This window comes from Brachypodium distachyon, chromosome 4 (genome assembly GCF_000005505.3).
Source record: "Brachypodium distachyon strain Bd21 chromosome 4, Brachypodium_distachyon_v3.0, whole genome shotgun sequence".
Lineage (NCBI taxonomy): Eukaryota > Viridiplantae > Streptophyta > Magnoliopsida > Poales > Poaceae > Brachypodium > Brachypodium distachyon.
This window is the reverse complement of record NC_016134.3, coordinates 18,543,590-18,561,245: the sequence shown is the minus strand read 5'-3', so window position 1 is coordinate 18,561,245 and position 17,656 is coordinate 18,543,590. Positions and strand designations below refer to the sequence as shown.

Below are 17,656 nucleotides of genomic sequence, written 5' to 3'. Positions count from 1 at the left end.
TGTTGCAATTAGTTCATGGTCAAGGAAGACAAAGAGGAAATGGAGATTACAATTAGAATATAATAAAACCATAAGAGGAGGAATAGCATTAAGAGATTTGGCCAATCTGAGTCAGCCCAACCTGATTCGATTTCCCAATCAATAAGTATCTTTTGGATCTGTTGTATATGAGGCCACACCTTGTGTATTTATATACATGTACTCACATCCTTCAGATAGTGTGTTAGATTTATATGCTTTGGACCGGAAAGATTAGAATCCTTAGATAGTGTATACAAGTGACGACCATCTTGTGTTTGGGTCGTGGCAGCGCACGGTCATTTACACTAATATATGTTAATTACTGCTACTTCGGACTTGTTGCTGGCAAAAAGATAAATAAATTACTTTGGACTTTGTTAATTTGGAAGACCTAGACAGAACTGGATATATATAAGGGTGATCGATCCAATGTTGTTACGGAGTTACTCCCTCCGATACATAGTAAGTGTAGCTGATTTAGTACAGTTATGCTAAAGTTGTATTGAATCGGCGTCGGGGGAGTACAGATGAAGCTGTTTGATCCGCGAATTTGGTGCTGCAGGGCCCGATTAGGAGGAATTAAATGAATCTCTGAGACCCTGACCATGGAAAGCAACAACAAGGAAAGGACCTTTTGCCATTCTGACATGCCCAAGATTACCATGTACAGTTGTTGTTGTACCGCCTATTCGTATATCTTTTTTCTAGAATACACCCAAGCAGGTGTATCATATATTGAAGGAGAATTCCGTGATGCGGTTACATGCCGGTAGGCGCAAGTAAAGCGACTACTCTATTACATTCCACAAGGGATCCACTAGACTAGAAAGCGAAAAATCTACACTATGAAAAATACCCGCGCTCGACCATGTCCTTCCTTCACTATCGATCATTTGTTGTATCTTTCTAGCACTTGGAGTCACTGCATCGAACACCACCGAGTTCCTGTGCTTCCAAAGGCACCAGCAGATGAGAGTAATGCTAGTGTTGAGGTTCCTCTTCTCTTTCTTGCCTTGCACCACAAGGCTCGTCCACCATTCAAGAAGAGAGGCTTGCGGAGTAGGGAGCCAGCAAAGCCTGTTCCAGCCCCGCAGCGAGGTCGACTCGACCACACTTCCCGAGCCACGACGCAACCAAGAAGAAGAAGGACAATGGTCTCATCGCTTTGATCACACAAAGGACACCATGCTGGGTGGGGCGAACCCCGCTTCGAAAGCCTATTCGCCGTCCAACATCTATTCTTTAGAGCCAACCACATGAAGGTCTTGCACTTAGTTGGCGCCTTGGAGGACCAAACCTCCGTAGCCCCCGCAGCAAGTACACGACCCCGGAAGAAAGCCGCGTATGCAGACGAGGCTGTGTAGGTCCCATTGCCGCTCCATTTCCAACGGAAACGATCATCGTCGTCTGAAAGAATCACCTCCACGCGGTCATGAACCACCAGAAGATCCACAAGTGTCTGAAAGGAGAGCTCCGGGTGGATGGCCTGAAGCCAACCATTGCATGCAAAGCTTCGGCCACAGAAAGCCTGGATGCCCTACCCGAGATCTCCGATAGCAGCGTAGGCGCCAAATCCACAAGCGAACGCCCCTCCGGTAGCCAAGGATCATACCAGAAATGTAGGGCTTCACCGTTCCCCCTCGTCACCTCAAGCGCCGCCTCACAAAGTTCTCTAGCCTGCTCCGGGATTTGGATCTTGAATTCAGCCCATGGGCGCGTTGGGTCCACACGACATAGCCACCCCATCGCGTTCTGAGTGCAAGATTGAGTAGCTTCAGATTGGGTATGCCTAAACCACCAATCTCACGAGGGGAGCAAACATCTTTCCATGCCACCAAGTAGTGTCCTTCGCGGACGTCTTTTCTGCATTTCCACAAGAACCCACGGCATATCTTCTCTATCCCCACAATGGTCTTCATAGGAAGGTCGAGAGACATCATGGCATAGACGGGCATAGCTGAGAGGGTCGATCTAACAAGGGTGAGCCATCCCCCAAGAGTAAGCATAGGGGCGGATCACGTCTGGAGCTTATTCGTCACCTTGTCCACCATAGACAAAAGTTGAGTTGTCGTTGGCGTTCGAAGCCCGAGGGGTAAGCCCAAGTAAGTACATGGGAAAGGCCCCACCTCACAACCAAGCGTGCCACCCACAAGGAGGTCGTGCTCATCCGAGCAACGGATTTAATGCGCAGAAGTCTTCTAAAAATTTACATGGAGCCCGGAAACCACACCAAAGTCCTCGAGCACCGCCACAGTTGCCCACAGTTCTCTCTTAGCCGGCTGCATAAAGATCCCCGCATCGTCCGCTAAGAAGTACGCACGTTGAGAGAGACCTCGCGTGGCCAGGCGCTTGAAAAGACCAAAGGACTCGGCCTTCATTAGCACCCAGTTCAGCACATCAATGACCAAAATGAACAAAATTGGCGACAGAGGATCTCCTTGCCGCAAGCCACGCCTATGCTCAATAGACTCGCCAGGGACGCCGTTAATCAACATCTGACTCGATGCCGAGCCAAGGAGAGCACCTACCCAGGCAATCCGCTTCAAGACGTCAAAAAGAAAGGACTAGTGAACGGAGTCGAACGCCTTTGTGTTGTCAAGCTTCAAAAGAATAGCCGGCCGATGCAAAGAAAACAACTTCCTGGCAGTTCCATGGACTAGCAAGAAGTTATCGTGTAGGCAGCGTCCACGAATGAAAACCCCCTGGTGAGGTCCCACAAGCGACGGCAGCTCAAGGCTAAGGCAATTAGCCAAGACCTTTGAGACCAACTTGCCCACACCATGGATTAGGCTAATATGTCTATAGTCCCGTATCAACGTTGCATCTTGTCTCTTCAGGAGAAGGCAAATATAGGCCTGGTTGACCGCATCGAACCCACGTGAATCGAGCGCATGGAATGCTCTGAAACAGTCCATGATATCATCCTTGATGATGGACAACAAGTGGTGAAGAATCGGCCAGTGAAATCATCCGGGCCCGGGCACTTGTCCGGAGGGAGCTCACGAACCACATGCCACACCTCCTCCTCAGTGAAAGCATCATCGAGACCAATCTGAGGGAATCTATCCACGTCTAGGAAGTCAAAGTTCAGGGCAAATTCCCTGTCGACCCCAGAACCAAGCAGACTCCGAAAGAAGGAATCAACCTCCGCCGCCATACCTGCATGGTCCGTCACAAGGCCATTGTCAGAAGATAGGGAAGCCATGAAATTCTTCCTCTTTCGATGGCTTGCACTAAGGTGGAAGAAGCGAGTGTTGGCATCCCCTTCCTTGAGCCACAAGAGCCTCGATTTTTGTCGCGCCATAGTCCTCTCAAGCGAAGCAAGACCCAATAATTTCTTCTTGAGTATAGCCCTTAGGCCTCGCTGCTGCACAGAGAGCGCTCGCCCCTGCAAGGCCACATCTAATCTAAAGATCACCTCAGTAGCCACAAGGATCTGCATCTTTATATTACCGATGAAATGATCGCTCCAGCTCCTCAATCGTTTTGCCGTACGGCGAAGACGAGAAGCCACACGCTGGAACGGGTTCACGATCCGGCGGTCATCCGCAGTCCAGACGTCCTCCACCACCTGCAAGAACCCCGGCGCCTTCGGCCAGAAGCACTCGAAGTGAAAGCGTCGGCCGACCCGAAGGTCCGCCGCGAGATCAAGCAAAAGAGGGCAATGATCCGAAGTAGCAGTGGACAAGGCCGACATGTATGTATTAGGGAGCATGGCATCCCAGTCAGCAGAAAAAAAAACACCCTGTCGATTCTCTCCAAGATCTGCCTATTCGTATATGAAAATTTGATGTCACCTTGAATGTTATCAAATTCTATATCGAACAAAAAATGGCCTTTTAACTCCGCCGGCCTGATTGACCGTAACAAACATGACAGACTGTTCGAAAACTCAGCCAACCATCAACTCTGTCACTATGTGAAGCACCTGTAATACAACGTTATGACAGACTGATGCCACAATGACAGTCTGAAACACTATTCAGAATAGGCCATTCTGAAACACTATTCAGAATAGGCCATGATGAGTTTGTTGTCGATGCTTATTTTCGCTCAGGGTGTAATTTTTTGTTTGATCGGCTCGGGGCGTAAAAATACTTGCATAATAAGCGAAACGCATAATGGAGCTTGGGCTTCGATCCTCTTTTTTTCTTTCGAAAAACCATAATTAGAAATTCCAAATAATTCAAATTGGTGGATCTATAATAGATGCACTATTCATCTAGGATAGGATAGATGCAAATACATATATCTATTATAAAGTTCACCACAAGTAGAAAGCACATTAAACCCTATTAAAATTACACCAAAGTTTCTGAACCACAGGACCACAACCGCCGCCAAAACGAGCCAATGAAGTGTCGTTGTCACCTCTTCTCTACTAGAGCCGGCCCAACCTTGTCAATGACAGCCGAAAAGTCCTCATGCACGTGACCCTACGGACTATAGTCCGGAAGCCGTTGTCGTCGTTGTCGAATCCTGAATCAATATGAAAAATCTGACACAAGAACTCGCCGACGCGCACGCTCGGCAAGAAACCCTAACCTCGTTGCACTTAGGAGATGACATGAATCTATGCCTGCGCACCGTCGATCTCATCCTATCGAACGAACTTGAGAGGAATCGAAGCCCCCTATTCTATCCTCACAGATGGGGTCTCTTGAGAGCCAAAATTTAAGGCCTGTTAGACCTGTTTTTTTTTTCCAAACCACACGAAACAAGCCAAGGGGTCAACTGGATATGCTCTAAACTTGTATCGCGTTAGAGCGTCCCTAGCTACCAAAAAGAGGTCCGATTCGGAAAATAACCCCCGATTTGGAGGAAAAAAACTAACCAGGATTAACAGATACCGTAAAGGAAGGCTGATCCGAAAAATCTTTTCAGGAATCCGAACTGGCGGGCCAAAAATCCCAATATCTTCGGCCTCCCGAGCGAACCGAACAGGCAATCCGATCTCATAGAAAATCGTTGGTTTCAGCCGGCGCTCGTCCGGAAGCGTTTCTTCTTCCTCCTGCCGCCGCCGAACCTGCCTCCTCAGGCCGCCGCTGGCCTCTTCACCGACGCAGGCGGCCCCAACCTCCACCTAGTTCCCCACCTCTGGCCGCCCCCGCAGGCCGCGAGCTCATCCTCCTCCTTCCCCCTCCTGCCCCCACCCCGCTCGACGCCGATCGGAAGTAGGTGGAAGGAGACGAGATGACGGGGCAAAGCAGCGACGAGCTCTCTGGAGGCAGCGGCGGTGCCCCCCTCCTCCGGCCGGCTCCTTCCGCCACATCTGTGAGGACGAGGCCGCCGGACTCCTCTGCTCCGTCGACGCGCAGATCCTCTTCCTCGGCCTCGACACGCCGGCAAGACCACCCTCCTCCACATTTTGAAGGACGGGAAGAAGCAACGGCTTGGCGAGAGATTCCAATTTTGCGAGTTGCCAATTTCGTGGATTGAGAGTTTCCAATTTTGTGGGATTGACAATTGCCAGTTTCGTCGGGATTGAGAGTTGCTCATTTGGCGTTGATTCGTCGGGACTGAGAGTTGCTAATTTGGTGTTGATTCGATTGGATTAATTTGGTGTTGACTCGATGGCCAATCAACCTGCGGTGGTGGTCTCTCGCACGGATTCCCTCCCTTAGGGGTACAGGTGGCCATCGGACCAGGCTTTTAAAAAAAAGCCCGAAAGCCCAGCGGGATTGGCCCGTTTGTGCCGGGCCGGCACAAAATTACGCTGCGTTTGGCATTGACCCGTTTTTCACTATTTTCGTATTTGTCTAACCAACTTTTCTCCACTTTCGTGTGTATTTGTGCAGCATAGTCGAACCTGGGACCTCTCGATCATGGCATGAACCTCCAAAGCAGTGGACGACGTTACTTCTTGTGCCAAGTTACACCGCACGGGCTTTTTGACCCCATTTTTAGGCTGCCACGAGATAAAAAAAGGCCACCGGGCTGCCTGGGCCAATCGTTTGAAGGGGGCTTTTTTCAGGCCCGTTAGGCTTCCAGTGCCAGGGCGGCCCGATTGTGCTTTTGTGCCACGCCTGAGCCTCGAGAAGCCATTTGGGTCTGGCCTGGCCCCTCTATTGCCGGGCTTCGAGGGGCCGTGGCCGAGCTAGGCCTGTTTAATTGGGGCTACGCCGGGCCGACCCAATGGCCACCTATATTGAGGGGTGGTGTTCTTCTTTTATGCGGGAGGAGGAAGATGATGCGAGTTGGGCTTGGCTAGGGCAGTAGATGGGCAGGCTAGGCCCGTTTAGTTGGGGCCAGGATGGGCCGGCCCGATGGCCATCTATATTGAGGTGGTGTTCTTCTGTTATATTCGGAAGATGACGGAAGTTGGGCTTGGCTAGGGCACTAGATGGGCCAGAGATGGGCATATGCAAATATTTGGTTTTTAAGGATTATATTTACAGGATCTGTGCGACCGGGTCAAGTTGGCACCGAAAATGAAGAATCGGTAGACTGAATTCGCGTTTTTACGGATCAAAATATTCAGTAACTGCTAGTAACTGCTAGAGATGCTCTTAGTATTGACGCCAACTGCTAGCAACCAACCAGCTAGTACCGCAACCAGCAGTAAAAAAAAGGCTAGTACCGCAACAACCAGCAAGCAACACAAGTAGGAGCCAGATTCCTCTATACACCATACCATCTTTATCTGAATTCCTAGGGAAGAATGGCGAAACTCATGAGGGCAAATCAGCAACGCTCTCAGTTCAGAATGACCATGTTGGCAAAAAATAGAAGATGTCACGGAGCAAATCACAGGTAAGCTGGTGCAGCAGCAGCAGCGACATGTACCGATGGCACAGTGACATTCTCAGACTGAGTGGTTGCTGGCACGCCTGCATAGGAGTAGATCGCCTATGCATTAGGCTGTGTACTTCCCTCAGTTGCACTGCTTCGAATAGACCCATAACTCCTTTCAAGCCCTAAGTTTGTTGCAGCTGCTTCAGGTGCTGCAGCTTCACTGCTTGGAGTAGACCCATGATGCCTGACAGGTTGCAAGTTTGTCGGAACCACCTGATGTGGTGCACCATAGACAGTTCTGAAATAGAAAAATATACAAGGTGAAAGAAGAATCAACAACCTCGACATGTAGAAACACATGCGTATATGATGGCTTCTGACACTAAAAGCGTGCATCTATATTGTCCCTGCAAGTAGTTCCTTTTCAGAACCCTGTAGAGCAGCTGAACAATATGGTTTTCAGTTTTGAGACATTAATGAGCTAGCATTGACCTATGTAGCAAGAAACAGAAAGCACTAGGCTTGCAAATTTTGTAATTGTAAATTGCATTTTTTTTCTTTTGTCCTTGCCTTTAATCAAGTGCGGTCCAGGCTAGCTTTGGGGAACTAAAAACAGAAAGTACTAGGCATAGTTCTCTTCAAAAACAGAAAGTACTAGGTCCAATTGGGGAGCTAAAATACATACCTCTCAGAAGTACTCTGCTGGTAATTGAATTTCACAGCATCATACCGATATGGATCATTCCGATTAGCAGTAAAATAGGGATCAATGGAATAGACAGGAGCTGGAGCATGCTCGGGCATAGGGTGTTGGGCTTGGGTATAGAAATAATGATTAGGAGGATCTTGCAGGTACTGATAGGTGGGAGGCAATGGACCATATGCTTCATATCCTGCTTGATACAGATGCCCAGTTGGGGCCACATAGCAAGGATGCGTATTGAATTGAGCAGTCGGAGGAGCAAGGTGAGAATATGCAGCAGGAGGAACATGAGCAGTTGGGAGGTGCACATAAGCAGCTGGCTGTGCTGGGTGAGAAGCTGAAGAAGGCAGGTAAGCATCAGAAGGAGGAGGATGCCTGTCGATAGCTGGCTGTGTTGGGTGAGAAGCTAATGGAGGCAGGTGGGCAGCAGAGGGAGCAGGATGCCTGTCAATAGCTGGCTGTGTTGCGTGCGAAGCTAAAGGAGGCAGGTAAGAAGCAGAGGAAGCAGGATGCCTGTCATCAACATAATGCCCAGGTGCTGACTCTGGCAGTAAAGTAACTGGCCGAAACAATGATGTCAGTTTCTCAACCTACAACAGAAGACAAACAACGATGAAAATACAATAAAGGTAAATGCACGGTACAGTTCATGGTCAAACACTGATGAGACTATAATCACATCTTCTTTTCCTACAAATATCCCTCCATTCTCATCCATGGGAAACAGGCTACTGTTGAAACTAGACACGACAAGTAGAATTGACTAGTTTCATGTAAAAAGAAAATATACTCCCTCCGTTCCATAATTCTTGTCGAAATATTACATGTATCTAGATGCTTTTCAGGAATAGATACATCCATTTTTGGACAAATTTGAGATAAGAATTATGGAACGGAGGGAGTATCATATATATGTTCAATTGACAGATCAACTGAAATTCGAACCGCTTGTTCACGAGTCAGATATAAAAGAAAGATTTGGCATATCTTTTTCACATCTCCCAAAGAAGAAACGTGGATAAGCACTGATTCCAACTTACTTGCGCAAAGGTAAGTTCTGGCGTGAATTTTCCACGGGAATAATTCTCCTTGATGGCACTTCTTACACTATTCTCCGGGATAGGCATGAAATCACCATGAATCGTAAATTTGACCTGCACGTTTAAACACAATGGAAGTGTTCATTGAACATTCAGTATATGAATAATAATATAGCTGATCCACCAAATATATTGCTGGGCATCATTGATAACTAAAGAGCACATAATATGAGCCAAGCAGGGTGTAAATGTAAGAACAAATAAAAATTTACGGGAGAGTTGAAATCAAAATGGTTCTTTTAACATGGCCCCTGGTCCCTTGGGGAGATAAGAGACATTGAAGAGACTGTTACCTAGCTTTTCCAAGTCCCCATATTGACCACCAAAAAGAATTATTACTTTATTAGAAGAGATTTCAAGTTCTTCCTTAACATAGATCTTGTGATAGAAGACTCCAATTGCAACTTTGAGAACATTACTTCAGCAAGGTACTAAAGCAGCAAAGGAATGGCATGGTGAGCGGCAGCCTGACAGTTCAAGGGTGGACTCTGCCAAAAACGCCAGCAACGGTTCTTCACATTGTAGGGTCTGCAACAACACTTCTGTGCTTCCCTTGCAAACTTGGTGATGTGATGACATTAACACACGTTACGAATCCTCCAATTTTTTTTATCACATACCAATAGTTATTTGCGTTGTACGTGTGCATCTTCCATGGAACTGAATGCCTCTGATTAAGGGACTGTTTGGAAGAATGTTATTTCTTGTTAAGTTTGGTACTTAAGTAAATGGACGAACTAGAGTGCTTTTTATGGCTGGACAATGAAATGTTTATCATTCCAACGGATTTCAGGTTCTCCCAATACTCCCTCCGATCCATATAAGTGTGTCACATTTAGTACAACTTTGTACTAAGTTAGTACAAAATCTGAGACACTTATTATGGATCGGAGGGAGTACTATATACTCCTTGGATTCCCAACTTCCCATCAATCATCAGACCGTAAACTTCCGACACTACATGGTTCTTATTTGGTCAAAACTACCTGTTTTCTGTGTCCTACTGACACAATGCGTGGATAATCATCAAACCCCAATCTTTAGGCTGGGAATATTAATACACGTATGACTGAGTGGTACCTGGGCTGGATAGCGGCCTTGGAAGGCGGCGGGTTCGAGGGCGAGGCCACCGTCGGAGTCGGCGAGGTAGGGGCCGTAGAGGTACCTGGCGTCGAAGTCGTAGAGGAAGAGCCCCGCGCCGCGCTTGATCCGAGAGACGGTATCCAGCCTCCACCTCGGAAGGCCCAGCACTCGGTACCTGAAGCACTCGGGCTTCGTCGCGCCGTTGCACATGAAGATGAACCCCGCTAGCGGCGACGGAGGCGAGCAGATGACAGCGTCGGCGGTGGCTGAGAAGTCCTTGGCGTCCGCAATCTGCTGAGGCGGGGGGCCCATTTGCGCTGCCGAGGCGGCGGAAGGGGAGGACGGGTGCTTCGCCATGGAATTGGGAGAGAGCAGGCTAGGGTTTTATTTTTTGTTTGGAAGATGGTTTCTTGTTTTGTCGCTCTGCTTCCCTACTGATTGATGGAGAGATGAGAGTGAAGAGTGGGAGAGTTTGGAAAATGGTGGCTACGCTTCTGACCAGGCCTGAAAAACGGACTTTGTTGTGTTTGTTTTCTAAAAAATATTGTAAAATATAAAAATATAAACGGATGGACATAGGAATTCGGGAAATAAATACATACTCCCTCCGTTTCATAAAGATCGGCACGATAAATCTAAAGGAAATGCAAACAATTATATGGTGCAATCACAAATACATAAGTAAATATTTGCCAGAACACATATTTCGGAAGGACATTAGGCGTCGGAGGAGCAAAGTATGGACCGTGTAAGAAATGTAACGTTGACATGCCGGTGATCTTACACGCGCAGGTCACCGGTCGTTGCAGATTAGAACAGATGATGTAAGATCATGTGAGAAAAGATGCAAGATCATGAGGGTTCGGAAGACGGATTGGGTAATTAAATTTATAGTTTTGTTATTTCTAAGACGACCGAGAAATAACTATTTCTAAATCGGGTCTAACAATCGTCTGATCTAATTATTGAGATTCGCTGCAAGAATCACGCAAGTACAAAGGACAAGAAAATCTAAATCGGATTCTTAGAATAGAAATAAATATTTTTAAGTCGACTGAGAAATAAATTTAATAGGGATTAATTTTGATGAATTTTGTGTTGCATGATTTGTAACAACCTACATACAAGTTCTTGTCTTTTCAGCTAGTTCCAGTATGAACTTGTCCGAAAAACTGTGCTCTCCCAGCTTTCTTGAAAAAACGCATGTGAATTTTCCCAACTTTCCAAACTCTTCTCTTAGGGGGTCATATATTGTTTCTCCAAGAAGGTAGTATCATTTATGCAAGGTGCTTCCACAGCAGATAATAGCTCAATGTTGTTCTATTCTTGTCCTTGATGGCTCAAACTCGTTAAGAAACTAGTTCGAACCGAGTAGATCGCAACTTTCCGTCCATCTTAGAGCAAGTCTAGGAGATACCGTATATCGGCCCGATCTGACAAATAACCGCCACTTTTCGATTTTTAGCGGAAAAAACGATCCGAATAGATATCGAAGATTTTCGGAACGAAAAATCTTTACGGATCAACCAACCGAATACCTTCTCCCAAAACGCTAGATCTCCAATCTCCGATTTCAACGATACCAGTACTCTGATAAAAACGGTTGGTTTCACCCGCGCCCGGCCGGAAACGCCTCATCCTCCTCTGGCCGCCGCTGCCGGCCACAAACCCGTCCCCGACCTTGGCCGCCGCCACCTACCCCGGACCGGACTTCTCCCGTGGCCTCCTAGACCCCCTCCTCGCGCCGCCGCTGCCTGCTGGACCGGCCCGGTCCGCAGGAGACCCGTCGCCGGCCCCGCGACCTCCTCTGCCCGCGGCCGCCGGGAGCTTCTTCGCCGGCCCTGCGACCTTTTCTGCCGCGGCCTCCCGCCTCCCTGCTCGCGCCGCCCGCCGCCGCCGGGAGCTCCTCCACCGCTTGCATGAGCCGCTGCGCCGCCTGGGGGCGTCGTTCCCTTTCCCCATCCTCCCCTTCGTGCTCTCCAGTTGCTCTGCCATCCCCATCCTGGTTGTTCTTGTGACAATTATGCCCAAATTGGTACCCGTGAACGGATTGGAAACAGCAAATTATTCCCTAAATAATGGGTTCGTGGGTTAATGAAGATTAAATCTCAAGCTTTAATTTGAGAAGAAACGATTTAGAATTTGGGAACTGGATGATGATTTAATCAGACATATGCGTGGTGTTCTTGCGTGTTCTTGTCGTGCGGGAGGAGAAAAAAGACTGGAGGTGGGCTGGCTGGGCCTAGATGCGACAGAGATGGGCGATACTAGACGGAAGCGCGCGCCGTCGACACTTCCGTGTGTATGTTTTAACCCAGGATCTCTCCCCTTTTCATTACTTGCGTAACGAAAATATAAAGTTGTCCACACCACATCCACAGCATTGAGTTTAAGAGATGAAAATGGACAAGCGAAACAAACTACTGGGACCGGGACAGAAAACCCGCTGACCAGCCCGCAATCGGGAAACTGGCTACGAGACGAAACCTGTCCTCATAGAACTAGCCCAATCAAGTTTGAACAAAAGATAACAGTTTCAAGACATCCATCGTTACAAAAGGATCATCATATCAGCAAGCAAAAAAGCACATCCTCCTCAACCGAAATCAAGCATTAGTGATTCGGAGCACCGACAGCACCCCAGCAGGATCAGCAGTATGAAGCACCCCCTCACCTAGTCGGCACATCAGATCTTAGGCATTTTGGACCAGCTGCCTAGCACCAGCTCTCAGTATCTCTGCATCAGGCGCCTTCTGAAGACCTGCCCAAGACAGCAAAAAAGAACATGCGGCAAAGACAATCTCGAAAGGGGAACAAAAAATGTAATTGTCAAAAGTCACTCTGTTTCAAGAGGTCCAAATCGCCCACACCAGGGCAGCTAAACCCACGACATAGAATTTATTCCCATGCGGCAAAAAAATATGCATCCGGCTGAAAACTGTTAAAAGAAACAAAAAGGAACATAGTTGGTATGAAAGAGGAGCCAGAGTGAAACACCCCAGAGGTAAAAAACAAATGTTGAGCAGTTTCATTATTACTTCCGTGTATTGAATTTGTATTTCACTTGTGATTTATTTTCTTTGTTTTGTTTGATGTAAGCATGTATAGTTTGGTGCAAGCAAGTATGACCAGACGTATACTGAGAGGCACGATTTGCTTTCCGTTCTAGTGGATGCTTGGAATCTTCTTTTTTTCATCTTTTATGTGTATTCTCTGGCAGTTAAATTCATTTTGTTAAAATTTGAACCTATATCAGTTAAAAAATACCAAACTCATCATCCTGTTAAAATGGAGTAGATGATAAATAGAACAGTAGAACATCACACAACTTACAGCGGAAGCACCCAAAACAGCAATAGCTCATCACATGTGATCGGTACGATGGTTCGACAAAATAAATAGTTCTCCTTTATACTGAATGTTTTCATATTTTATCAATTGCATTCAGAATTACTAACACACAAGCACGGTATGTACAACTTGACAAATATACATAGCACCCTATGTACAACTTCACTAACTTGACAAATCCAGCTGCTATCAAGGTTATACCTGAAAGAAGATACCGACCTAGAAGCTGAAAATGTTCCATCATGAATCTGCTCCTCCTCAAGGTGCTTGAAGACCTTTATTCCTAAGGATCAAGGTACTTCCTTTTTATGTCCACAAAATATCAACTTTCACATGACTCTCTACAGGTGAAATTAGCATTTCTATTTGGCTACACTCTTCACATTTCCTTACTCTTACATTGCCCGGTTAGATCCTTGTCTTGCAAGCATAGATAACCACTCTAAAACCACATGAGGGAAATAAAAAAACACATTCTTAACAAAACAAAATTATCAACCAAACTCAAAGAGTCGGATTGTGGCTTTATCATGGAGATGGAAACATTCATGTGAGAATCAACTATATTGAATCAGTTTAAGTTGTATGTTTACTATATCAATAGTTATTGATAAATGTTGAATGTAATTTAGCGGCAAGTGCAGTACAAAGACATTCCAATGGCGAGTGGTGATAAACATATTTCTAAGTCTTGCAAAAAAATAAACACAACACAGTCTAATGGATACTTTGAACTGTCAGAAAATAAGTCACAAGATGTAAAATTGCAGCTGCTTCTTTCCAAGTTCTCCTCATTTTTATCCATATCTCTCGAGTACTCAAATTTCAATTTGCACAATTTCAGAAACTATAGTGTTGTATCATGTAAACACATCAGGTCCTCTGTTTTGCATACTATCTTCTAGGCTCAAATGCCAAGAATCAAGCTTCAGAACCAGTCTTCTGGGTACTATTGCTGAACTAAGCTGCTTGCAAATGACCAAAATTTCACCACTTAGCAGGTCCAACAACTTTACAAAGAAAAACTGGGTATAGATCGATGGAAATGTATATAATTTTTCAATATAAACACTAACGAAATTTTTATATGGGCTCTTGATGAATTTTTTTTAAAGAGCCTAGAAAAATATATTAGCTCAGTTACTGCTAGAAGGGACACAAAAAATAGGCAAAATTATTAAACAAGCAAATGTACTAACTGAAATAGAGCACAATTCTATAAGAAACCTGTGGTCACTGCAAATGATACACAATGATCTGCTCAAATTTCTGTAGGAGCAGGAGCAAGGATACTTCCTTTGTGACCCGCATAAATTTAATTGTCCTTTTGTTCTTGATTCGATCGGATATTTTCATTGCAGAGTAATCATAGCGTTTGATCTGACAACTCTAGGCAGAAGGGAAGATGTTCCAACACTACCTCAAGCTGCGCTGGCCTGAGTGGTAAGTTGACGGTAATAGTCCAAGGAGGAACACAGGAGCCAGGATTAGGAATAGCTTATTTCCTGGAAATTCCACTGAGAACTTTAATATTTTTTTTGGAAAGGACTGAGAACTTTAATTGAATTTCTCTGCATAATGCACAGAGAAATTTCTCTGCATAATGCCTGACGTCCCAGTGGAATGAACCATGGCAGGAAGGAACAAAGCAAGCAAATTGGCTGACGCCGGCGCAAACGAAGAAGCACCTAGACAGCCACCAAGAGCAACATATGGAAGGTGGGGATATTTACCAATCTGTAACAAATTGTGAAACATGCCAGTTAAACAGGTGAACTGAAAATCTATTTGCTTCTGTCACTGAGGTGATAAAGAGTAATTTATGTTGTGTATACCTGACCAATTGACAACCAGACTTCGTTACAGGGTATGAGATGAATAAGCGAAAAATTTGTCATTGCACATTGTGGCATCGGTGGGTGCAAATACCTAATTAATTTCTGACCAAGACTATCAATAAAAGTCTGCAATGTTGGAAGATGTCTAAAGATGGCTCATGATTCTCATATACTTACTGAAAAATTGGGCTAACCTTGAACTGAACGAATCGAGACTTGCCTTCACCTAGTCATATGTGGCCGCTAAAATTACAATATTATTTAAGCTCACAAATCTTCATGTCATAAAAAATGGAAGCGACAACCAAAACAATTAGCAGCCTCTACGAATCACAGCTGCATACTGGAGAGCAGTTCCAAAACATCATAAGCAATAAATATAACAAGAAAGCTACAATACAAAGGCAAAAGAAGATATATCTAAGACTATGCCCTTCGGTAAGTTTAAACAATTGATGTTCCCAAGCAAGTAGAAGATATAAACTGAGAGTGATATATAGCGATAGCACCATATAAACTGAGAGTGAATATGCCCTTCGGTAAGTTTAAACAACCCAGCAAACACAGAAACACGCAAGATGGCCCGCCATCGAAGCGCACCTGCTAATTCCACCATCGAGATAGAGGAGGTGCAGAAATCCGGTCGCTTCGAAACGCTTATATAGGGATAGCACCGCCGGCGCCAGCGCACGACGAACCGGCGCGTATCGAGACACCTAGGCAATCGAGAAGGAACCGGGGGTGACAGAGCCGCGGCCGGAAGGAGCGAGAAGAACCGGAGGATGACAGCGCCACAGCCAGGAAGAAGATCCGAGAAAGAGACGGATGAGACACGCACAGAAGCAACGGCGACCGAGAGCCGAATAACCCAGCGTCAACACCTGCCGCTGACAAAAAGACCCAGCCCCAAATACGACGCCTGCGACTGACAGAGGGTCTGCAGCAGACGCAAGACGACAAGCAAACCAGTCTTGCGCTATCGTGGAGCTAGGACGAAGCGCAAAGCTACGATAACACCAAGGCCATCTTGAGTGACAGGGCCACACAAAATTGAAATGCAAATTAGAAAGGACTGTAATCTTGTTTTGAGGCTATTTTGTTTTCGAAATGGGGCTCCCGGTCTCTGCATCGAAGCGATGCACACATTCAATTTATTGCAAAGTTAAAATATCTCAGTACAAAATTCACGAATCACACAAAGTGAAGACAAAAACAAGCCAAATAAAACAAAAATCCCGAAGATAATTTCTAGGCATCTTGCAATCTAGCAACAGACCGCCAGCCAGCCAGATTGGAGATATCCGAGCGACCGTCTCTATCCGAGTGCACCCAGAAGCCGAAAGCTCCCGCTTGTCCACAGGGAGGAGGAGGGACCAAGGGCGGATTAGAGTGGTGGTCCTGAAAATAACCCGCAAAAAGTGAACAACTCTAGCCCTGTTAAAAATAATATCATTTTGACAATTCCAAATAGCCCAACAGACAGCAGACACTCCCACCCGAATGTGAGCCTTAGTCTTTTTGTCAATCCCATTTAACCAATTCCCAAACAAATTAGAAATATTGGTAGGGGGAGGCAAATTAAATAATTCGTCACACGAGTTGGGCATAGGGACAAGTGATGAATAAATGATGAATGGACTCCTCGACGTCACAAAAACAACATTTCATACATCCTGTCTAGTTCCTTTTGGCTAGATTATCCTTCGTAAGCAACACTTTTTGGTCAAGAAACCACGTAAAAATCTTAACTTTTAGGAGAATTTTTAATTTTCAAAGATAATACCACGAGAAATCCTTAGGGCTATCAATTAAATCTCTGTACATAGATTTAATCGAGAAAACCCCAGAGGGAGTTAACTTCCACCAAAATCTGTTTGGCGTGGTGGAAAGATTAACCATCATTAATCACTGGACTAAGTGCAACCAAGATGTCCTCTTATTTCCGGTTAGTAAACGTCTGAACTCAACGTTCAGGGGCACCGTCGATAAAATATCGGCCACAAGAACATTTTGCCGTTGCACAATGTTAAATAATGATGGATATTGAAGTGCAAGAGGACTATCCCCCAACCAAGTATCTTCCCAAAATTGAGTACCACGAACATCCCCTAAAATAAATGTGCCTTTGTTAAAGAACTCATCTTTAACCCGCATTAGTCGCTTCCAAAAAGGGGAATCAGGCGGTCGTAACTTGGCTTGGAAGATGGTGTTAGAATGAAGATACTTATTACGAAGGAGCTGCTGCCACAGACCATCTTCATTAAGTAGTTTAAACAACCATTTGCTGAGTAAACACTTATTTTTGAGGTCCAACAACTCAATGCCTAGTTCGCCCTGATCTTTAGGGCGACAGATAATATTCCATTTTGTCAACCGATATTTCCGCTTCTGGTTATCAGATTGCCAAAAGAAGCGCGATCTGTAGAAATCCAATCATTGTCGTACCCCAGCGGGTATTTCAAGAAAGGATAACATAAACATAGGCATGCTCGTAAGTACCGAATTAATCAGGATAAGTCGATCTCCGTATGAGAGTAACTTGCCCTTCCAACTCTCCAACTTTTTCTCAAAACGGTCTTCAACGGCTTCCATTCCCTATTGAGGGATTTCCTATAATGAATTGGAATCCCCAGATAACGAAATGGGAGAGTTCCACATACGTAGCCAAAAATCTGTTTATAGTCATCTTCACACACTTGAGCCTGACCGAAACAGAAAATTTCACTCTTGTGAAAGTTAATTTTAAGGTCCGACAGCTGTTCAAAACAGCACAAGATCAACTTCATATTAATAGCCTTTTCTAAATCATGATCCATAAAAATAAT

General features: G+C 45.5%; 1 protein-coding gene across 1 annotated transcript; it reads right to left on the bottom strand.

Annotated features, from left to right (window-relative positions):
* Window positions 1–6,506: 6,506 nt before the first annotated feature.
* On the bottom strand, window positions 6,507–10,128 carry LOC100822149 (extensin-3). The gene is made up of 4 exons (XM_010239384.3): window positions 9,640–10,128; window positions 8,500–8,613; window positions 7,442–8,049; window positions 6,507–7,054 (listed from the first exon to the last, which is right to left on the bottom strand). Exons 1-4 carry the CDS (start codon window positions 9,997–9,999, stop codon window positions 6,871–6,873), a joined length of 1,266 nt encoding a protein of 421 aa, XP_010237686.1. The 5' UTR covers window positions 10,000–10,128; the 3' UTR covers window positions 6,507–6,870.
* Between the last annotated feature and the right edge of the window lie 7,528 nt (window positions 10,129–17,656).

Excerpts from the sequence above, each read along its gene's own strand:
- LOC100822149 (XM_010239384.3), bottom strand. The coding sequence starts at position 9,999 with ATGGCGAAGCACCCGTCCTCCCCTTCCGCCGCCTCGGCAGCGCAAATG. Across the intron at positions 8,614-9,639 it reads AAGGCCGCTATCCAGCCCAG|GTCAAATTTACGATTCATGG; the intron begins GTACCACTCAGT and ends TTAAACGTGCAG. Across the intron at positions 8,050-8,499 it reads CAGAACTTACCTTTGCGCAA|GTTGAGAAACTGACATCATT; the intron begins GTAAGTTGGAAT and ends CTTCTGTTGTAG.